Source organism: Brassica rapa, chromosome A07 (assembly GCF_000309985.2).
Source record: "Brassica rapa cultivar Chiifu-401-42 chromosome A07, CAAS_Brap_v3.01, whole genome shotgun sequence".
Classification (NCBI taxonomy): Eukaryota; Viridiplantae; Streptophyta; class Magnoliopsida; order Brassicales; family Brassicaceae; genus Brassica; species Brassica rapa.
Genome location: NC_024801.2, coordinates 20,645,148 through 20,665,508, shown reverse-complemented (window position 1 = coordinate 20,665,508; position 20,361 = coordinate 20,645,148). Strand labels below are relative to the sequence as shown.

The following is a 20,361-nucleotide window of genomic DNA, read 5'->3' as shown; positions in this document are numbered from 1 at the left end:
CTGGTTCCCCCACCGAGTTTTGACACTTAGAATGACTCTAAACCAGAACTTTTTTACTTCAAATATACAATACTGTACAACACTTTTAGGCTATTATCAAACAAAAATCATGGTATTTCACACACGTGAGCCGTAAGTACATCTACCTATTGTTAACTTCATAAAAGTTAAAAAAAAACACTCAACAGATTATAATATGGTCCGCTTGATATGTTGAAGGCACAAACGACAAAAAATGTTTATTTATTCCAAACAATTAAACATTTATTGTTTTTTGGCGTAAATTTTGTATTCATGTGCGAGCAATGTTCCTTTTTTATTAGTTCAGTCATACTACTTTTTCAGTTCCTTTAATTATGGGGTCTCTACAGACACAGCATCCGCATTGGTGAACCCCTCTTGGGGTTCATAAGGTTTTTTTATTATTTTTTGGGTGGGACCTTAAATAGTTGTGAACCTCTATCGATTGTGTTCCTGCATTGGTGAACCTGCAGAAGGGGTTCATAGAAATAAAATAATATTATTTTTTTTATTTTCAATTTTTTTACTATATTGAAAATAAATGAATAAAATATAATAAGTTTTAAAATATTGAATACATTAAGAATTGATTACATTAACCAATATATTAAAAAAAGAAATTTATTCAATACATTGAGAATTCATGAACATACAACGATCAATCATCTACATTACCAAACATTTGCCAGATATTTTCGATGAGATCAGCTTTCAAACGATTATGTTTATCGGAATTTCGAACTTCAGTGCGAATGCCAAGGAAATTATGGCCATTCAAACTTTCTCTTCTTCGCACCTGGGAACTTCTGCTTGACTCTCCCGACTCGAACTCTGATGTATCAATTTGATTGTATCCGTCTCTTTCGTTCTCGACTATCATATTGTGCAATATAACACAACATCTCATAATCCTTCCTATTTTTTCCTTGTCCCATTGTAAAGCTGGGTTTTTAACTATTGCAAATCTCGATTGCAATACTCCAAAAGCACGTTCGACATCTTTTCTAGTGGCTTCTTGGCGTTCAGCAAACCGCACTGCTTTAGGACCTTGAGGAAGTGGGATGGATTGGATAAATGTAGCCCAATGCGGATAAATTCCGTCAGTAAGGTAGTATGCCATATGATAGGTGTGGTTGTTGACCTTGAAATTAACTTTAGGTGCTCGACTTTGTAAAATGTCATCAAAAACTGGAGACCGATCAAGAACATTGATATCGTTGAGAGTACCTGGTAAACCGAAAAATGCGTGCCATATCCAAAGATCCTGTGATGCCACAGCTTCTAAGACAATTGTCGGCTTTCCTGAACCACGTGTAAACTGCCCTCTCCAAGCCGTTGGGCAGTTTTTCCACTCCCAATGCATACAATCGATGCTGCCTACCATCCCTGGAAACCCCCGTGCCTCTCCAACATCGAGTAATCGTTGAAGATCCGCCGGTGTAGGTCTTCTTAAATACTCAGCTCCAAACAATTGTATAATCCCATTAGTGAAATTATCCAAACATAAACGTGAAGTACTTTCACCTAGTCGGAGATATTCGTCATACATATCTCCCGATTGTCCGTATGCCAGCATACGTATTGCGGCCGTGCACTTTTGAAGTGCAGATAGCCCCAACCTTCCATGAGCATTTCTTCTTTGCTGAAAGTATGGCAGTTCATTAGTTAGGCTTTGGACTATGCGAAGGAACAAAGTTTTGTTCATTCGAAAACGGCGCCTAAACATTTCCGGCTGGTATGTTGGGTTTTCCGCGAAATAATCGTTCCATAGTTGTTTGTGTCCTAGTTCCCGCTCTCTTTCGATATAACTTCGTCGCTTCGGCTTGTTGATTTGAGCATTAACCATTGAGTCGATGTAATTATCGACTACTTCGTCGACAATTTCATCTAAAGCTTCATCTACTTCATCACTTGATGAGGAAGACATCCTTTGTACATATTAAAAAAAAAAAATTATTATCATATTAATTAAACAAAATAATTACATATTTCTTTAAATTGTATTTTATATACATATAAAAAAACAACGGTTCATATATGTTTCAAACAAAATCGGTGTTTCATATTAAAAAAAAGCAACGGTACATTAGAATATACATGATACTTGTAAGAAAAGCAACGGTTCGTTTAAAAACAACGGTTCTTTTTTTTTTTAAAAACAACGGTTCGTTTAAAAAGCTACGGTTCAAGATATGTGATTACCTAAATACAAGGAAAGAGACTTGGTGTAAAGGAGGATGAGGAAAGCAGTGGGTCGATACACAAATACTTTGGAGACTTGGTGTAGAGGAGGATGAGGAAAGCAGTGTGTTTCACAAAGACAAGTGAGAAAGAAAGAGAAGTTGCATTGGAGATTTTATAAATGATCGCCAAAGAGAAGTGACAAACATAATATATATAGGGAGACAATGTTTACACCCGTGAATGAAGTTATCAGGGGTACATACACCCGTGATTACATAAGATAGAAGTGTAGAAAAATCCAACATTCTACACTTTCCCGTGATTGAAACCGACATACATAGAGCTAAAAGAGAGGTACATAAAGCTAAAAGACAGGTACATAAAAGAAACAGAGAAATCGTGAACCCGTGACTGGAACACAAGTACAACCATCCACCTCCTGCAACCCGTGACCTGCAACATAAAACAGAGTCGAATCAATAAAGTTAAACAAAAAGTCTAGACAACACTCAAGAAATCACATATCACAAATCACAAATCACACTCTAGTCTAGACAACACTCAAAAAACAAAAAGAAATAGACAACACAAAACAGACAAAAAATTACCCACTGACCAACTCAAAGCATTTCGGAAATCAGTTTATTCTTGAGTGTCCTTTCTTGATCAGAAAGTGTATCTGCATTTTTTCCTAAGAGACGATCAAGGATTTTCCGGTTTGATATGATAGTTTTCTTTGCTAGTATGCTCTCTATCTGATCAAGAGCTGCTTCATTCCCGTGCTTCTTTCGTTTCGCAGCTTTGGAAGCCTTAATACCAGGAGGCCTAACCTCTTCCAACTCAGGCTCTGTAACCGCAGCTTCCTTCCTTTTCTCTTTTGGACCATCTCTGGAAACAGAGTTTGATCTCCATTTTTGATCAAACCTCAGTTCCCTCCACGCATGCTCGAGAGTGAACTTGAGCTGGTAGTCGTTAAAGAAGATATCATGGGCAGACTTCATGACATCGTTCTCATTTTGACCACTAGCTTGTTCCTTCAATGCCGCCTCATAACTACCCACAAACTTACAGACCTGCTCATTAACTCTACCCCACCTCTGCTTACACTGACTCCACTCTCTAGGAGCGTAGCCACTCAGCTGAGGGCTTGAATTGAAGTACTCTGCTATTCTATTCCAAAACGACCCTAACTTCTGCTGGTTACTAACTATCGGATCCTTGCTGGTGTTCAACCAAGCACTGATCAGAACAATGTCTTCTTGTGTTGTCCACTTTTTCCTCTCCACCGGTTTTGGAACAGTAGAAGACCCTACGCCTATGGACCCTACGTCTATGGGTTGACTGGTCTGGGAAGATAAAAGGTTCATAAACCCGGGAGAATCTAGAGAAAACGGTTCCATTTTGGTTTGGGGTGATGTTTTAAACGTGGTTTTGGTTTTCAGATTTTTTACTTCTAACTATGTTTTTAAACTACCATTGTGCTTTGATAAGAGAGAGCAATTAAAGTAAGTCTAACCACCAAAATTCATTAAAGTTAATTACACAACAAGTTGTTCTCTAACGGCATTCATTACACATCAAATCTGTTTTAAAAAACTAGTACAAGAAGTGGACAAAGAGCATTCAAAACAGCATTCATCAGAGCAACCAACCAACTGATAATTAATGTTTTTCAGTTCCTAGTCTACCTAGTTCAATTCATTTCTAGTTCAGTTACCTACTCTAGCTAGTTCAGTTCACCTCTAGTTCAGCATTCATCAGAGCAAGCTAAATACTTCAGTTCAGTTAAGCTTAGTTAAGCTTGAGTGTTTACCTTAAGGTTTTTATTCGAAGCAGACCTTTTCCAGATTTGCGACCTGCACAGTGAGAGAATAAATCTCAGCAGTGAGGTTATCAACCGCCAAACTGAGGCGGTTAACCTCTGCCTGCAGATGGAAACAAACAAACCGTGTTACGGACTTAAAAATAACCAAACTTTACAATTCTTTACAGTACCTATTCGATACTCTTAAAAAGTTCACTAACCTCAACTGTGTCGATATGTTTATTGAGATTGGGCACCAACTTGATCACCTGCTCAGCCTTCTCCACCCGCCTACGCAGACTTTCGACCTCCTCCTGCACACCTATAACCCAAGGCTGACGGTAATGAAACCCATCAGCCTTGTTGACAACATAAACACATTAGACTCGCGTCACTAAAACATAATCTATACATCTTCGAACCCACAAACTTGTATCTCTTACCTCGTAGTTGATGCACGTGAAGAAGCGTTTCCCAGGCAGAGTGTCGTACTTCTCCTTCACGCGAACCTCGTCTCGGATTCTCCCACCACAGGGACACCTCCTGGGAATCCCATATTCTGAATCGGCCACGTGTCCCATACTGTTGTAGAACTCCTCCTGCCGCTTTGTATTTCTTCTATCTTCCACGGGATCCATCTAAACAACAAAGATAAAACAGATTACGAAATAATCACGAAAAACTAAGATGAAACGACCCATAAATCGAACCCACATGCAGATTTAAAACCATAACTCGAAACCCCCAAATCGATTTCAAATCCCAGATAAACAAACCCTAAATTTCGATAAATCGAACCCCGCATGAGGTTTTAAAACCATATAGCGAAAACCCCTTTTCCGATTTCGAACCCAAACTCGAAACCACAAAATCTATTTCGAGTCCCCCACATCGGTTTCGACACGATAAACGCTTGATTAAACCGTGAATCAACTCCATACTCACCTGGGCTCGTAGAGGAGACACTCCGTCGTCGAGTAGATAGAGGAAAGTGAAGAACGGTCACCGTCGCACCAAAATCGCCTTTCGGAGAGAAACCCTAGCTTTTTTTGAGAAATGAGAGAAATGCTTTCTCTCCGCTTTCCTCCTCGTGAACTCGCGATCGCGTTTCCAATGGGTGGGTGACACCTGGCATGAACCGGGCTCATACGGGGTCAGTAATAAGAGGCGGGTCGCGAAAATAAACCTAATTTTTGAATTATTTTTGCCTTCCGGGCCTATGAACCCGGGCCCATGAACCCCTCATGAACTCTCAATGCTGATGGCCTTAGCTTATACGTGTTCCTCTAATGGACTTAAAAGAAAAATTAGAGACATTGATTTGTCAAATAAGTAGATAGTAAGTAGTACATGGCAAAAAAAAAGTAATTAATGATAACTACAAAGGCACGAATAAAAGCGGATTGATTTTCATGCGAGTTATATTATAAACCTCAAATTATTGTGACCGACTTCAAAAACACACCAAGAAAAAACTCTCAATCTCTCGTTTCAGCTATAGCAGCCGCCTCCTCCACTAACTTAAATCATCTAGCTCTTCTTAGTCTTCCCAATCAAATCTGCTTCTTTCTTCACTGTCACGCTTGCTATCGAAAACCTCAAGAGTTTTGGGTCCAATAAGCGCAGCCACAAGAAAATCATGGTGACTGATTCTCTCCTTCTTACTCTTCTTGAAAATTTCTCTCCACAGGCTCTTATATTACCACTCTTGAATTGGTCTTAAAATCCTCCAGGAACCAATGATGAGAGCACAAGAAGAAGAAAAAGAAGAAGAAGAAGAAGAAGAAGGTCATTATCGGAGTCCACCATGGCTAATCCCAATGCTAAGAGCAAACTACTTCGTTCCGTGTTCGATCCACGCCGGTTCCAACAAAAGCGAATGCAACATGTTCTGTCTTGACTGCACTTCCGATGCCTTTTGCTCTTACTGTTTGGTCAATCACAAAAACCATCGTGTCCTTCAGGTGCGTTCTTTAAAATATTCTCTTAAATTTTACAGAAAAGTACTAAAAATATCTAATATATTTTCAGATACGTAGATCATCATACCACAACGTTGTGAGGGTAAACGAGATTCAGAAGTACATAGACATATCTTGTGTTCAGACATATATAATCAACAGCGCAAGGATCGTGTTCTTGAACGAACGTCCTCAGCCAAGAATCGGCAAAGGCGTTACCAATACTTGTGAAATATGTTTCAGAAGCCTTCTTGATTCTTACCGTTTCTGCTCTCTTGGTTGCAAAGTAAATAGAATATATTCTCTCTGTTGTATACCAGTTTCAGTATCTTTATTAAATTGACCATGTTACCCTTGTTTGGTGATTCAGCTTGGAGGGATGAAGAGAGGGAATCAAAGTCTAACATTCTCTTTCAAAGGGAAGCATGAGAGAGAGTATCTAGGTGGGTCGGAATCTGATGAGGCGACCACACCAACTAAGATACGTAAGACGTGTGCTTTCAACCGTCTGATGAGTGGTCTTCTTATCTGCACCACCGTTAAGTCAGATTACTTTTCAGGAGATCAACGGTGTACGAGCTCCGGTGATGAAAGCGGTTTTAATCTTTCTCCGGGAACACCGCCGATATATAATCACCGGAACTCAAGCAGACGGAAGGGTGTACCACACCGTGCTCCGTTCTGATATTAACAATAAGTACTATATAGAAAACCGCCATACATATTACAAAATGCGGTCATTATATTGTAAATGGTTAGTATTTTTTCTTTCTTTTGGAAGCTAGGAATAGTAGATAGTTTAAGATGGCATTTATACATATTATTTGTTTATAAATGTATGGTATAAGTTTATAGTCCTCAGGAAATTGAAATACGTTTTAATGTAGATTTTGTTGTAAGCATCCGTTTGAAAGATGGTTCGTGGTATGTTATTTGTAGCGTATACGGTGTAATACTGTGACAATAAAATAGCAAGTATACTGTGGTACACTATGATCATGATTCATGACTAGTTCGTCTTGTCGTTACTTGCTTTTACATTTGTGTAATGTACATTTCTGAAAAAGAAAAACATGTTTGGTCAGTTGACCAAATTAACAAATTAAGATCGACCGGAGTCATAGTAGCTCTCTCCTCACTTCCTTAGCTCTTTCCTTGTCCACCTGCCCATCAAATATATAAAATTGTGGCGAACATGGTTTTGAGATGTGGAAGTAACACTTACATGTATGATTTTATTATTTGCACTACGTGTACAATGTGTTGTGGCATGGCAACGTTTAGTAATAAGAAACTGTTTAATACTGACTGAAATGCAGATCTCGCGTTGATCGGATTGATTATCATCTTCAAGCTCATATCGCCTGAGAAGATACAATCACATAATGCATAAAAATGAAGAACAGACTTGGTCTTATTTATACGTCCAACTACTTCGTAATAACAAACCCTCTATTTTGCTTTAAAAGGTTATCTTCAACACAACTAATCATCACGTGTTTCTCTTCACTTTGCCACAAGCCTCCATATCACTATATCAGCTTCTTATCACGTTGACCAAGGTAGCAAAACTCATCACTAAACAAAACAAATGTGCAACTTTCAAAATTTCGAGTAATTGCAAAGCCCACAGGGTGGTTAAATGGAACACAACGTTTTAAGCCCAATACGGCTAACAAAGTTAAACAAACATCTCTTTGACCCCCCACTTTAGGCCTTTCTAGGATCGCCTAGTTATCTCTAATATTTGTTCAATTAAGACTTTTAAGAGATTGGAGTTACATTTTATTGGTTATTTTATTTCGGTTTAGTTATCTAGATCACCTCAAATTTAAGTAATATAATGGCATTTTGACGTTAAAAAAAGAGATTCCTTATATATTAAAAGAGAAATATTTGACATTAATATGTTCATACTATGTTCGCCACGTGTCAGTTTCATAGCGATTCAAAAATAAGTACGCTGACGTGTCACATGTAGAGAGTTTCTCAAACCAACTTTACAAATTTATTGTAATGATATTTTCTAAATAAACCTCAACCAAATTGTTGTCTTAATATAATAGTTTTTTGTCAATATAAAATTTACATGCAGGATTTCACGGATTATACAAAAGTTTTACATAGAAATACAATTTGAAAGAAACTAATTGACAGTTCTTCTCAAACTCGATTACGCAATATACTCCAATACTCTTTATCAAATACTAAACTCACATAGAATTTCGATTTGCTAAGATATTACATGACACATTTTATAAAACACACAAGTCAGATATTCTCACATTTTAAAGATGATTAGTTTAGAGTTCCATATCAAAACAACAGAACTTATAAACAAATTTGAGTCAATTAGTAACAGATCATTGCGTATCTCAGATCATTGCATATCTTTTTTTTTACTCAATAATTGTTGAAATTGGAATATATTTTTAATGTTTTCTTTCACCATCGACCAAATTTTAGAGAAATTATTTGTCTTAATAATTTTCTTTTCTTTTTCTTCAACTATTATCTAGATTTGATTTGATTTTGAATGCATTTAGAAATTATAATATGAAACTATTGGTTTGACGTCATGACTGTCAAAAACTCATATAACATGAAACCAAACAAATAATAATAGTTTTGGTTTATCGCCTAAAAAAATCAAAAACCTTAAGCATTTTAACCGAACAAACCAAAATAAATATAGATTTAGAATGGTAGTGATATTTTAAGAGATTAAGAATAAAAAAAACAATTTAAAACTGAATTGATATCTAGATTAAAGAGACTTAATGTATTTTATCTAAAAGTAACGAAATTAATAATCTCATCCCGTGCAACGCTCGAATTATTTCGTTGTGGGCACGATCACGTTATAAGATAAACCAGAAATTAGGAATATTTTTTGGCAAGGAACATGGTAGACGTGCAAGGAGGTTATATCTAAGCAAAACGGCTTAGGTACTATTTCGGTAGATATCTAATACTACACATTAGATGTTTTGTCATTTACTTGAAGATGTCTACGAATTGTTTGTTAATTGACTTGTAGACTTCTGCCAGTTGCCAAATCGAAAAATCTGCAACGAGCGTGTATTTACGAAATTCTCTCGATCTTTAATCATTTTTGTTGTAGTTAAATGATAACTACGCGTCCCGCAAGCTGTCATTACTAAAGTTATAAAGATATCTTAGTTAACGACAAATGAATCAGCTGACAAAAAAAAATTACAGATGAAATCTAATATAGTTGCGATCAACTTGATATATGACTGTAGCCTGTAGGAACATTAATTAATATGATACCGTAGAAGTCTCATTCCCTATTAATTAAACTAATTACTAATAGTTGATCCCTTTCATATAAGTGTTCTTGAGGCATTTTCACACGAAATAAGAATCTACATATAGAGTTGCAAAAAAAAAAAAGAATCTACATATATATACACTATCATGCTAAAAAAAAAATATGAAACTGGATTTAACATGATTACCAAAAAAAAAAAATATGAAACTGGAAAATCTTGTTTTGTTCATTAGGTTTAACGAAGTTTAAATTGAGGGTTGTGATAGTGTATTATATGTAGTCAGTAGCATTGCTTTGAAAGTCAACGAGTGAACACGTGAATCCTTTGTGCCTTTTGCATGGCCTGTGACCTTTTCGAGTTTACTCAGTTCAATGTCATAATTAAATAAGTACGGTGTCTCCTTTGTGCTTTTTTAGCTTTTAGTTAAACTAATGTTAAGTCTGCAAGTACTTATAAGTATAATATAAAATGATAATTTTTTTTATAAATCTTATTGGCTAATCTAGTTGGTCCCGGGAAAAATGCACTTAGTACTACAGAGTTAGACTAGTTCGAAAGCATACAAAATTTGAAATAACTTCCGATTAATACCAGGAATAGATCGATCATATGTTACGGTCCATTATGTAAACCAATTGGGCCGAAACTCAAATCCAAACTGGCCAAATAGTTGATAAATTTAGTTCCAAGAGAAAATCAAATTCATGATTGACGTGAGTACACACCAAGCCCCGAGAGATTGTCAATAAGATAAAAATGATAGTTTCCATTAAGATGCAATGAGAAGTTCTTAATAAAATTCAAATTTGTTATTTAATTTAAAAGATATCGACGAGAAGTATATTTAAATCTCATAAATCACGGGAGTTTTGCGGAAGCGCATATCACGATTATAAAATGATATTTTGTCAAAAAGATTATAACGTTGATACTTTTAAGCAAATAGTTGTAGAACATTTATTTATCAATTATCATTACGAAAGTCACTTGAAACTCACGGCTTACATACATAATTGATCATTTGTTTTTTTTACCACTTGGGATATCAAATTGTTTTTCTCTATTTTATCAAAATGTCACATGGTATTGGTGAGTCAACAAATTGCTACTCCCTCCGTTTTTTAATATAAGTCGTTTTACAGTTATGCACGTAGATTAAGAAAACCATTAATTTTTTATATTTTCTAAACAAAAACATCATTAATTATTTACCTAACCACAATTCAACCAATAGAAAAATATAAGATATATTACCATTGGTCATACAATATTAATTATTAATAAATTTTACATAGAAAACCGAAAACGACATATAATTTGGAACAAAAAAAGTTTCTCTAAAACGACTTATAATAAAAAACGGAGGGAGTATGGTCTTTCACATTAAAAGAAAGAGAGAAAATAAAAAAGTTGCTGTGGTTTCCTTATTCCCCACGCTTATTTATTTATTGTGTTGGTCTCCTTATCTGCTTATTTTAGTCACGTGTTACGGCTAAGAGCCACATCATTGCTGACTTCTCTACAATCCATCCGTACATAGATTTTTTTGTCAACGAATCTGTTATCTAACCAGCGATTTAATTGATTAGTCGTTAATCAATTCACCATATATTGAATTCAAACTTCTTTTTCTATTTCAAAAATAGTTCCGTCCACACGAACGCCGCGTACAATCGGTTCTAAATATGGTTTTTTATTTGAACCGTATAAAAAATTTATTACATAAATTGAATGTGAAGATTTTATTTTGAAATTTTATGTTGCGTACCTTCTAGTTGGGTAAGTTGACAATTAAATAGACTTTTTTTTTTTTGTAACACAATTAAATAGACTTTGTAGGTCAATTTTACAGAGTAGATAGATAAGAAGAAAGACCATTTATACAAACGCACATCCACGTATAATACAAACAACTGTACAATGCAGTCATCTAAAATAACCATACCAATCGTATTCACACGTTGAGTAAAAAGAAAATTAAAAACTGGTTGTGCAATCCCTTTTCTCAACAATAATAACAATAGAAGAAATTTTATCAACGAAAATTCCAGTAACTAAATATATGATCAGTTTGATCACTTTTTACATTTTTCTCTTGATCTTACAAAATTAAGCAATATTGTCTAAATTAACTTGTTTAGGTTAGTCAAAATATTCTGTGACTTTAATAGAAAGGTGCATGCATATCATAAATACGTGTAAGACAAGAGTCAACTAACAAGCTAAGCATACGCGTCAGCAACCGGTTTGAGAAAAGACAAAACCGCAACTGGTTTTTGTCTCTTCCTTTTTGTTCGGCCGGTTCGGTAATATAGCTTACGACTTACGTCCCCATCTTGGTCTATTTATATCCTCTCTGTAACATACTCTGTCTCTACGCGTCCTCTCTCTATCTCTTAGTTGTCAATTACTCTCTCTCAAGCGATCAGAATTCAAGTTTTGTTTTCCGAAGTTTTTAACCTAAAGACTCGAAAGAAAAACTCAAATGGGTCTTTGTGTATCTGTTGGTCGTAGCGACTGCGATTCTTCTCCGGCGGCTAAAATCGTGACGGTTAACGGCGATCTCCGGGAATACAATGTCCCGGTGTTAGCTTCACAGGTTCTTGAAGCAGAATCAATGGCTTCTTCGTCTTCCTCTCGGCCTTCCTCTTATTTTCTATGTAATTCAGATTCTCTCTATTACGATGACTTCATACCGGCGATAGAGCCGGAGGAGATTCTTCAGGCGGATCAAATATATTTCGTTCTCCCTGTCTCCAAACGTCAGTACCGTCTCACGGCGTCCGACATGGCGGCTCTCGCGGTGAAAGCCAGCGTCGCGATGGAGAAAGCTGCGAAGAATAAAAATCGCCGTCGCAAGAGCGGGAGGATATCTCCGGTGATGACGTTGAATCAGCCTAACGAACGGCTCGTCGCCGTTAATAGAAGTTCGATGATGATGATGCAAAAGGGAAACCTACCGAATAAAACGACGCAGTTTAAGAGTACTGATACAATCAGTTATTACCGGTCCGGTTCGGTACGGCAATTGAAAAGATATGCGTCTGGGAAAGCTAGGAAGCTTGCGGCTCGGTCGATTAAAAGACTCTCAACAATCCACGAAGAAAACATTTTTTAGTTCTCTAAGAATACCTTTTTTTTTTTGTTACGGAAATTATTGTTATGTTAAATGTTTGAAATTTTTTTACAAAAAAAAAAAGAAAATGTTTGAAATTTAAAAAAAAAAACTCTCTGTAAATTACAGTGTTCACTTTATTTCTGTGATATTATATTTTCCCGTTTTGTTATGTCATGTATAATAATATATGCGCACTAGCTTATAAGCTATAAATCAAGTACGTATCAAACATTCACACTGTGGGACTTTCATGAAGATACAACATGCATATATTTAAACATACTTTGAGTTAATTAACTTTATTGTTCGTATCTTCAAAATGATATGAACTAGTGTAAAGTTTGTTCAATGATATTTACTCTTCCTTGGTCAAAATTTGATAAATGCATATTATATTATACACACTGGTATTTCGGATACTGTTAGTTTAATTTTTCAAAATTTTGAAAATATAGTTGCTTTGGTTATAGTCAATTTAAATGGTTCGTACTTGATCAGTAATTTTTCTGAATATGTAAGATATGATTAGATTCTGCCGAACATTTGATAAGTTTGGTCCGTAGCCCACCAGTCATCAGTCTCACCGGTTTGATGTTTGATTCTATGTTTAAAGCAGTATAGACAAAAAAAAACTATTTATTTATTTGAGGGATGAAATATGGTAAGTCCAGTCTCCTCTTTAGCATAGTCCTTGAAAATTACTAGACATGGAACTATAGAGAAAAAATCAGTTGCAAAAAAAAAAAAAAAAAAAAAACTATAGAGAAAGATAATCAAAACCAAACAAAAGACTTGGAGAGAAAGTTGGAATTTTAATGCAAAGGGTTTGTGTGGTTGGAAAAAGACAAGATGTAAACAGCCAATGGTATTTAACTTGATAAAGTCCAAGTTTAATCAAATTAAGCTTTAGACTTTTGATTTTTTTTGTTCAGTCTTTTTGTACCTTTCTACTTAAGGAAAACCAATATTATAGACCAAATCCTGTGATGCATAAACTTATATTTTTTGTCAACATGCATAAACTTATACTTAGTTAACAAACAGATTTTCTTTAATATTTACTTAAGAAAAACCAATATTACATGACCAAGCTCGGTTACCTAATCGGTTACTTGTTTACTAAACCTGATCTAAGAAGTTCAGTTTGAAAATGGACGATTTGCGTACGTTAATCGTGATGGGAAACGGTCAAATTCTCCCCGCCTGCACCGTTTCGATACGTATTAAAAAAAAATTTTAAAATAATTTGATTCACTATCTGATCCGCAAGGCTAAATACTATACCATCATGGGTTTCATCTACATTTGTGGATAATATGCATGATTTAGAGATAATATTAATAACTATAAAAATAACCATTTTATTTTAAAATCATAAAATTATATATATATATATATATATATATATAATCTATAATTATTTTAGAAGAAGATCATTTTTCTTTAAAAACGATTTCTTTAATTTACGAATTTGCGGATATATACGATTCAAATTTGAGTGATCTATGCCTCGCATAGAACAAATTTAATCCACATTTACATTTATAATTCAAATTTTTTAAGTTGGACGACTTGTACCACTCTGTCGCATATAAAAAGAAAACAGGAACCATTGTTATAATATTGTTTTTTACTCTAAATATAGAGTAAAATAATAATATTTGTCTATGTTCCACTCTATTATAGAGTGAACTACTAGAACAAATCCAATTCTATAATAAAGTTACTTTCTTTTAAGTAAAATGTAGAGATAATTTTTATGTACTATGGGATGGTCCTAAACCATGTCTTCCATATAATTTGTTTTCACTCAGCCAAGTAATCTGCAACCAAAACTCATCTCCTTTTCCCGTGTGACTCATTGGTCTCAATCTCATAACACATCCAAAATATAGCTATTGAAAAGTCTCGGGGCAAATCTCCAAAATAGCATCTTTTTAAGTTTATATCACAAAAATAGCACTCAAAAACTAAAATGACCAAAATAGCATTTTATGTTTTGAAAAATTTAAATTTTTTTATTTTTCAAAATTTGAAATCTTATCCCCAAAACCTCACTTCTTAACTCTAAACCCTAAAACCTAAATTCTAAACCCTAAACCCTAAATTCTAAACCCTAAACCCCACCCCTTGAGTGGTATTTTTGTGATTTTTGGACTTGAGTGCTAGTTTGGGAACAAAAACTTGATTTAGTGCTATTTTGGTCTTTTTCTCAAAGTTTCGTCGTGAATTTAATAAATACGATAAAAAGTCTATATTAAAAAAACTGGAAATTGTGTGAACCCTAAGATTCGATTTATTCTATTGGACCAAGAAATGGGAATGTTCCAATTCTTTTCTTTTATGGCCGACAAGTATCCGACAGTAACATGTTTGTATCTGGCGGCAACAATATTAACCTTATCTTATTTGAAATAGATATTTTCGCTTTAATTACTGTTATAAACTAAAATTTTATTTTAAATTTCAATGTAAAATTTATTAATAATATTTTTGAGTTTATTTTTCTGTTAGTTGAAATATGATTATGTGTATGAATAATGATATTTTTATTTTAAAAATATACAAAATTAAATATTTTCTTAATATATGTGAATAAACTTAAAACGATTACTAAAATAAAATGAACGGAATATATGTCAATGTAAACCTTCTTATTTAGCTGGTTAAGTATAAGATTTATATTTTACTTAATTCTTAAATTGACTTCATTTTCTTTCTGAGTTCTACTTGACATGTACTGTTTTTTTATCCAGTAAATGAAAACTCAATCCGGAAAATAAAAACTTAAGTCCACCTGAGTCGATTTTCTTTAAAAATGATTTTTTTTTGGAATGACTATGTAATTTTAGATCTATAAGCTCGTATCTTCTTAAAAAGTGAAATCTAAACTCTTTTAAATTTACTATTTTGTAGAGAGAGAAACTTTTCTAATGAAATTGAATCTATAATTTCTTATACATCTAAGATTAGATAATCTAAGAGTTTAATGAACTGTAATATATATCTCATTTATTCATTCAAAACAAATACAAAGTAGTATAAAGTATGTCGTCCTTGGCGTAATAGACGACTAGCATCCAGTTAAAGGCAAATTACATCATATATAGGCTAAGATTTAGTTTCTTGGAATGATTGCTAGGCATTTCTTAGATGATATCTAAATCAAGTCCATACGGATGCATATTCATATTTAGATCATTATCCTACATAGGCTAAGGTTTAGTTTGTGAATTTGGTGTGATTTTAAACCAAAATCTTAAATATCATACTATAACAAAATTTCAACGCTCTGACTGAATAATTAAATAACTAATAAAAGTGAAAAGAAAGGTAACTCGTTTTTGTTTCTTTCACCATCAGATCGGACCGTCGATATGTTGTTGGTATGGTAATGTTTAAAATAAATATTTGAGAAATTATTGATGTTTTTTTTTTTTTCAATCAGTGTCACAATAACCAAAACGTTTTTAATATGTTTAAAAAAAATTAGGGATGTCTAAACCGAAGTCCAACTACTCTGTTTTACGCATACCGACGACTAATTTGACTTTAGGTTTTCCGAGAAACCTAAACCTTTGTTCTACTCTCTCCATTCTTAAAAGATAGAATTTTTAAAGTTTTTACATATATTAAAAAACGTATGAAATCACTATAATAAATTTATCGTTTTCTGTAGTTTTCAATTTTCAACAACTTTAACTAATAGTAATCTAATAAAACCAATTAATTTTCTTAAAGTTTATAATTTTTTTATAAAAAATATAGAATATACATCTTTTTGAAACAAATGTTTTTTTCCAAAACATGGATCATTTAGAAACAGAGGGAATATATTTTTTTTTTTTGTCATCCCTTTGTTCTATTCTATCTTGTGTAGCTAAACAAATAACAACTTAATTCTTAGCATGACTCAAATCCAATACTAACAGGTTTGCACCTTAGTCCATTTTTTTCTCTTACCTACCACTGCTTGATTTTCGTTTTCAATATGTTAATTTGCCAGTTATACATGTTCAGTTGCTGGTCGGATTACTACTTCGTTAGCATTATCTGATACAGTATATTTAAAATAAGTTGTTTGAGTTGAATCAGTTTAATTGATTTTTTAAATTCGATGTAAATTTATACTTCTAGTAAGTTGGTTGTTTTGAATTGTAGATAGGAAATAAACGCGAATTTGACTTTTGATTTTTTGTTCATAATCCATAGATTAGAGTGATTGGAATTTGGAATCGTTTAATTAGTAAGCTTGCTTGGCACATTTTCGGCTCTTGCTTGCATGAGAATCACAAAGTGGCCTCTCTACACTATCAGCCCATTTATTTTTTTGAACAACCACTATCAGTCCATTAAAATAGATTCTTAACCCGTTTTTAGTTTCGCTCTCGAGGAGCGCTAGTTGTTAAACACTTTCTCCTCCAAATTAAAATAATTTCATAATGTAGTTAAATTTTACTTTAGTTCTACACTATTTTAAAATAAAAACTAGAAATAAAATATAATATATTCCTTTTTTTTTTTTGTCATCCCTTTGTTCTATTCTATCTTGTGTAGCTAAACAAATAACAACTTAATTCTTAGCATGACTCAAATCCAATACTAACAGGTTTGCACCTTAGTCCATTTTTTTCTCTTACCTACCACTGCTTGATTTTCGTTTTCAATATGTTAATTTGCCAGTTATACATGTTCAGTTGCTGGTCGGATTACTACTTCGTTAGCATTATCTGATACAGTATATTTAAAATAAGTTGTTTAAGTTGAATCAGTTTAATTGATTTTTTAAATTCGATGTAAATTTATACTTCTAGTAAGTTGGTTGTTTTGAATTGTAGATAGGAAATAAACGCGAATTTGACTTTTGATTTTTTGTTCATAATCCATAGATTAGAGTGATTGGAATTTGGAATCGTTTAATTAGTAAGCTTGCTTGGCACATTTTCGGCTCTTGCTTGCATGAGAATCACAAAGTGGCCTCTCTACACTATCAGCCCATTTATTTTTTTGAACAACCACTATCAGTCCATTAAAATAGATTCTTAACCCGTTTTTAGTTTCGCTCTCGAGGAGCGCTAGTTGTTAAACACTTTCTCCTCCAAATTAAAATAATTTCATAATGCAGTTAAATTTTACTTTAGTTCTACACTATTTTAAAATAAAAACTAGAAATAAAATATAATATATTCCTATATTTATAGATATATATATATATATATATATTCTATTTTCATAAAAAAATAGAGTTTCAAGTAACTTCTCTATGTATTATATTCCTATATATTCATATATATATATATATATAGGAATATATATATTTCTTTCTTTCTTTCTTTTGTTTTAAAAATAGAATAATTTGGAAATGCTCTTATAGTTTGTCCTAGGTAGACTGGAAAATTCCGGGTGAGGTAAAACAACTTTCACAGGAAACAAAAAAGGTTCATTTTATTACAAGCTAAATATAATAAATTATCTGCAGCTCATAGCCTCATACACACGTATTTGAATCAAGTTATGACAATTCACACAGTACCGATGCATGAGTATGAACATTGGAATATTAAATTTCCTCGCTTTGATATGAATATATATGCTCTTTTATCATTTCTTTGATTGTTATAAAGATTTCATGTAACTGCATCATATATGATTCATATACTTTGTAAGGAAATGGGAGTAATCTGCGCGCATATTTGGACAACGCTTATCATGTAGTAAACAAAGTATTAAATAAACTGCATATCTAATGTAAACTGCATATCTGCTATAATTTACATTATATCTAATGTATTTTTACTATTTTTATTTCTAAATTAGAAGAATTCTATAGTAAAATTGAGATATATTCCAATGTATTCTTCTAGAATAATAATATTTAAATACATAATAAAAATAGAGAAATACTATTTTTTACTTTATAAATAGAAAAAAATAACAATTTTTATTATAAAAAAAGAAATGAAATTGGGTTGAAATACTTTTAATTCTAATTGCTATTATAGAAATAAAAATAACAACGAATTAGAGATTCTCTAAAGAGAATAACAACTCACGATATGGTCATTGGAATATGCATGCTTATTCTCCGGTCATCTCACGCTCAATACCTTCATTGCCATGTTACTTTTATGTATACAATCACCATTACTAGATCATCTTTTTCTCAACTCCAAAAAATAACCAAATAAAGCAAAACTTGTTCTTTGGGAAATTCATTTATATTATATGCTGTTTAAAAGGTGGTATATGGTACATATTGACATATCACAATTAATTTACAAATGCACATAACCTAGCGATAAAATACAATCGTTGCTTCCCTTATTACATAACTTCAAATTCACAACTGGATATATCTAACAGCGTATGTATACTATACATCCACTTCAAAACATAATTTAAATTAGTCTACTGAGAAAGGCACATATTAGAAAGAAAAAAAAACTTATAATATGCATATTTTTAGCATATTTCCATAGTAAAAAAATAGCATTATTAAAGAAATGAAAGAAAATTACAGAAGCAGATACAACAAACAAAACAGTTCAAGAAAATCACAAACGCATCGACCTGTCCTACATTACATTACAAGTGAGCCCATGTCTTGTTAGTCCAGCCAATTACATCACCTCCCTCTATTCCCTTCTTATCAACATCATTTATAGTTTCCATAATTTAGGATATCTAGTTTCCCAATTACATTAAACGTGACACTTAATTCAGCTAAGTTTACACCCGTTTGGTGAACAAACTAAGGAGGAGCAATAAATCAGTTACTCGAAAACAGAAACGATGAAAGCACACACGTGTAATATGTATTCTCTATCCATTATTATATCACTTTATAAAGTGATAAGTTAACCCAAATAAAATAATAAGTTAATACAATTAAAAAAAATATTTAATCCATTTACGCCTCAGACCTATATATACGTATATCATCAAACTTCCTTTCATTTCTCTACATCAAACTCATTCTCTTCTTATATTATATACTTTACACCATCAAAGTACCAACAATATGAGAACGATGGCAGACTTGGGAAGAGAAAGAAGCAGCCATCTACGAGTCATTAACTCTCCGACCAACGTTGACTGTGCCCGTGAAGTCCGTCTCCGACTAACCCTACGGTCCCTCATCGAGTGCTTACTCCCATACTGTTGCACTTACCAATCTCCTCCCTCCGACCAAGACGACACCGTCTCTTCCTCTTCCTCCGACAAAACCGGTGCAGTTATTACCGGAACTTTCTTCGGCCACCGTCATGGCCACGTCAGCTTTTGCCTCCAAGACGACACTCATCCGTTCTCTCAGCCGCCTCTCCTCCTACTCGAGCTAGCCGTTCCCACGGCGGCTCTAGCTCGTGAGATGGAGGAGGGCTTTCTCCGAATCGCTCTCCGGAGCAAAAGCAACCGCCGGTCTGATATCTTAGACGTGCCGGTTTGGTCTATGTACTGCAACGGAAGGAAAGTTGGGTTCGCCGTGAAGAGAGAGATAACTGAAAACGACGTCATGTTTCTTCGGATGATGAAGTCTGTTTCCGTTGGCGCAGGGGTGGTTCCAAACGGCGAGACGTTGTATTTGAGGGCGAAGTTTGAGCGAGTCACGGGGTCTAGCGACTCGGAAGCGTTTCATATGGTTAACCCAGAGGGTAGCTATGGACAGGAGCTTAGCATTTTTCTTTTGAGATCGTGATATAGTTGTTAACTTGTGATTATGAAAAAATCTAGTTCTTATGATGTGTTTTTTTTTTTTGATGATGTGTTATTTAGTGTTCGGTTTTGTGTATATTTTACAACTTTGGTTTAGTTACAAATAGTGTTTACTGTTTACGGATGTTATTATAGCTTATATATTAGGGTGGTATATTGTAACAGTGTGTGGAATATCCTCAGATAATTTTAGATAATGGTGGAATAAGTTTATAGATCCCGATTCTACGAAATTAACAGCATATCAAAACTAAATAAAAATAA

The 20,361-nt window shown here is 33.7% G+C and overlaps 4 protein-coding genes across 6 annotated transcripts; 3 read left to right on the top strand and 1 right to left on the bottom strand.

Annotated features, from left to right (window-relative positions):
• Window positions 1–432: 432 nt before the first annotated feature.
• Window positions 433–5,289, bottom strand: LOC103830608 (glutathione S-transferase T3-like). Of its 3 annotated transcripts, none has more exons than XM_033275715.1 (5): window positions 4,955–5,191; window positions 4,453–4,647; window positions 4,231–4,368; window positions 4,019–4,130; window positions 433–2,658 (listed from the first exon to the last, which is right to left on the bottom strand). In XM_033275715.1, the coding sequence occupies exon 5, from the start codon at window positions 1,946–1,948 to the stop codon at window positions 680–682; it is 1,269 nt and encodes a 422-aa protein (XP_033131606.1). In that variant the 5' UTR covers window positions 1,949–2,658; window positions 4,019–4,130; window positions 4,231–4,368; window positions 4,453–4,647; window positions 4,955–5,191; the 3' UTR covers window positions 433–679. The 3 variants fall into 3 exon arrangements, with proteins under 3 accessions (XP_033131606.1, XP_009104668.1, XP_033131607.1); XM_009106420.2 differs by having other exon boundaries at window positions 570–2,658; window positions 4,955–5,289; XM_033275716.1 differs by having other exon boundaries at window positions 570–4,130.
• A 121-nt stretch (window positions 5,290–5,410) lies between these two features.
• On the top strand, window positions 5,411–6,974 carry LOC103830607. Its single transcript, XM_009106419.3, has 4 exons — window positions 5,411–5,651; window positions 5,743–5,973; window positions 6,041–6,256; window positions 6,341–6,974. Exons 1-4 carry the CDS (start codon window positions 5,649–5,651, stop codon window positions 6,653–6,655), a joined length of 765 nt encoding a protein of 254 aa, XP_009104667.1. The 5' UTR covers window positions 5,411–5,648; the 3' UTR covers window positions 6,656–6,974.
• A 3,673-nt stretch (window positions 6,975–10,647) lies between these two features.
• On the top strand, window positions 10,648–13,152 carry LOC103830605. Its single transcript, XM_009106417.3, has one exon. The coding sequence runs from the start codon at window positions 11,752–11,754 to the stop codon at window positions 12,382–12,384; it is 633 nt and encodes a 210-aa protein (XP_009104665.2). The 5' UTR covers window positions 10,648–11,751; the 3' UTR covers window positions 12,385–13,152.
• Window positions 13,153–17,751: 4,599 nt separating this feature from the next.
• On the top strand, window positions 17,752–20,317 carry LOC103830604 (protein MIZU-KUSSEI 1). Its single transcript, XM_009106416.3, has one exon. The coding sequence runs from the start codon at window positions 19,406–19,408 to the stop codon at window positions 20,078–20,080; it is 675 nt and encodes a 224-aa protein (XP_009104664.2). The 5' UTR covers window positions 17,752–19,405; the 3' UTR covers window positions 20,081–20,317.
• Window positions 20,318–20,361: the final 44 nt, after the last annotated feature.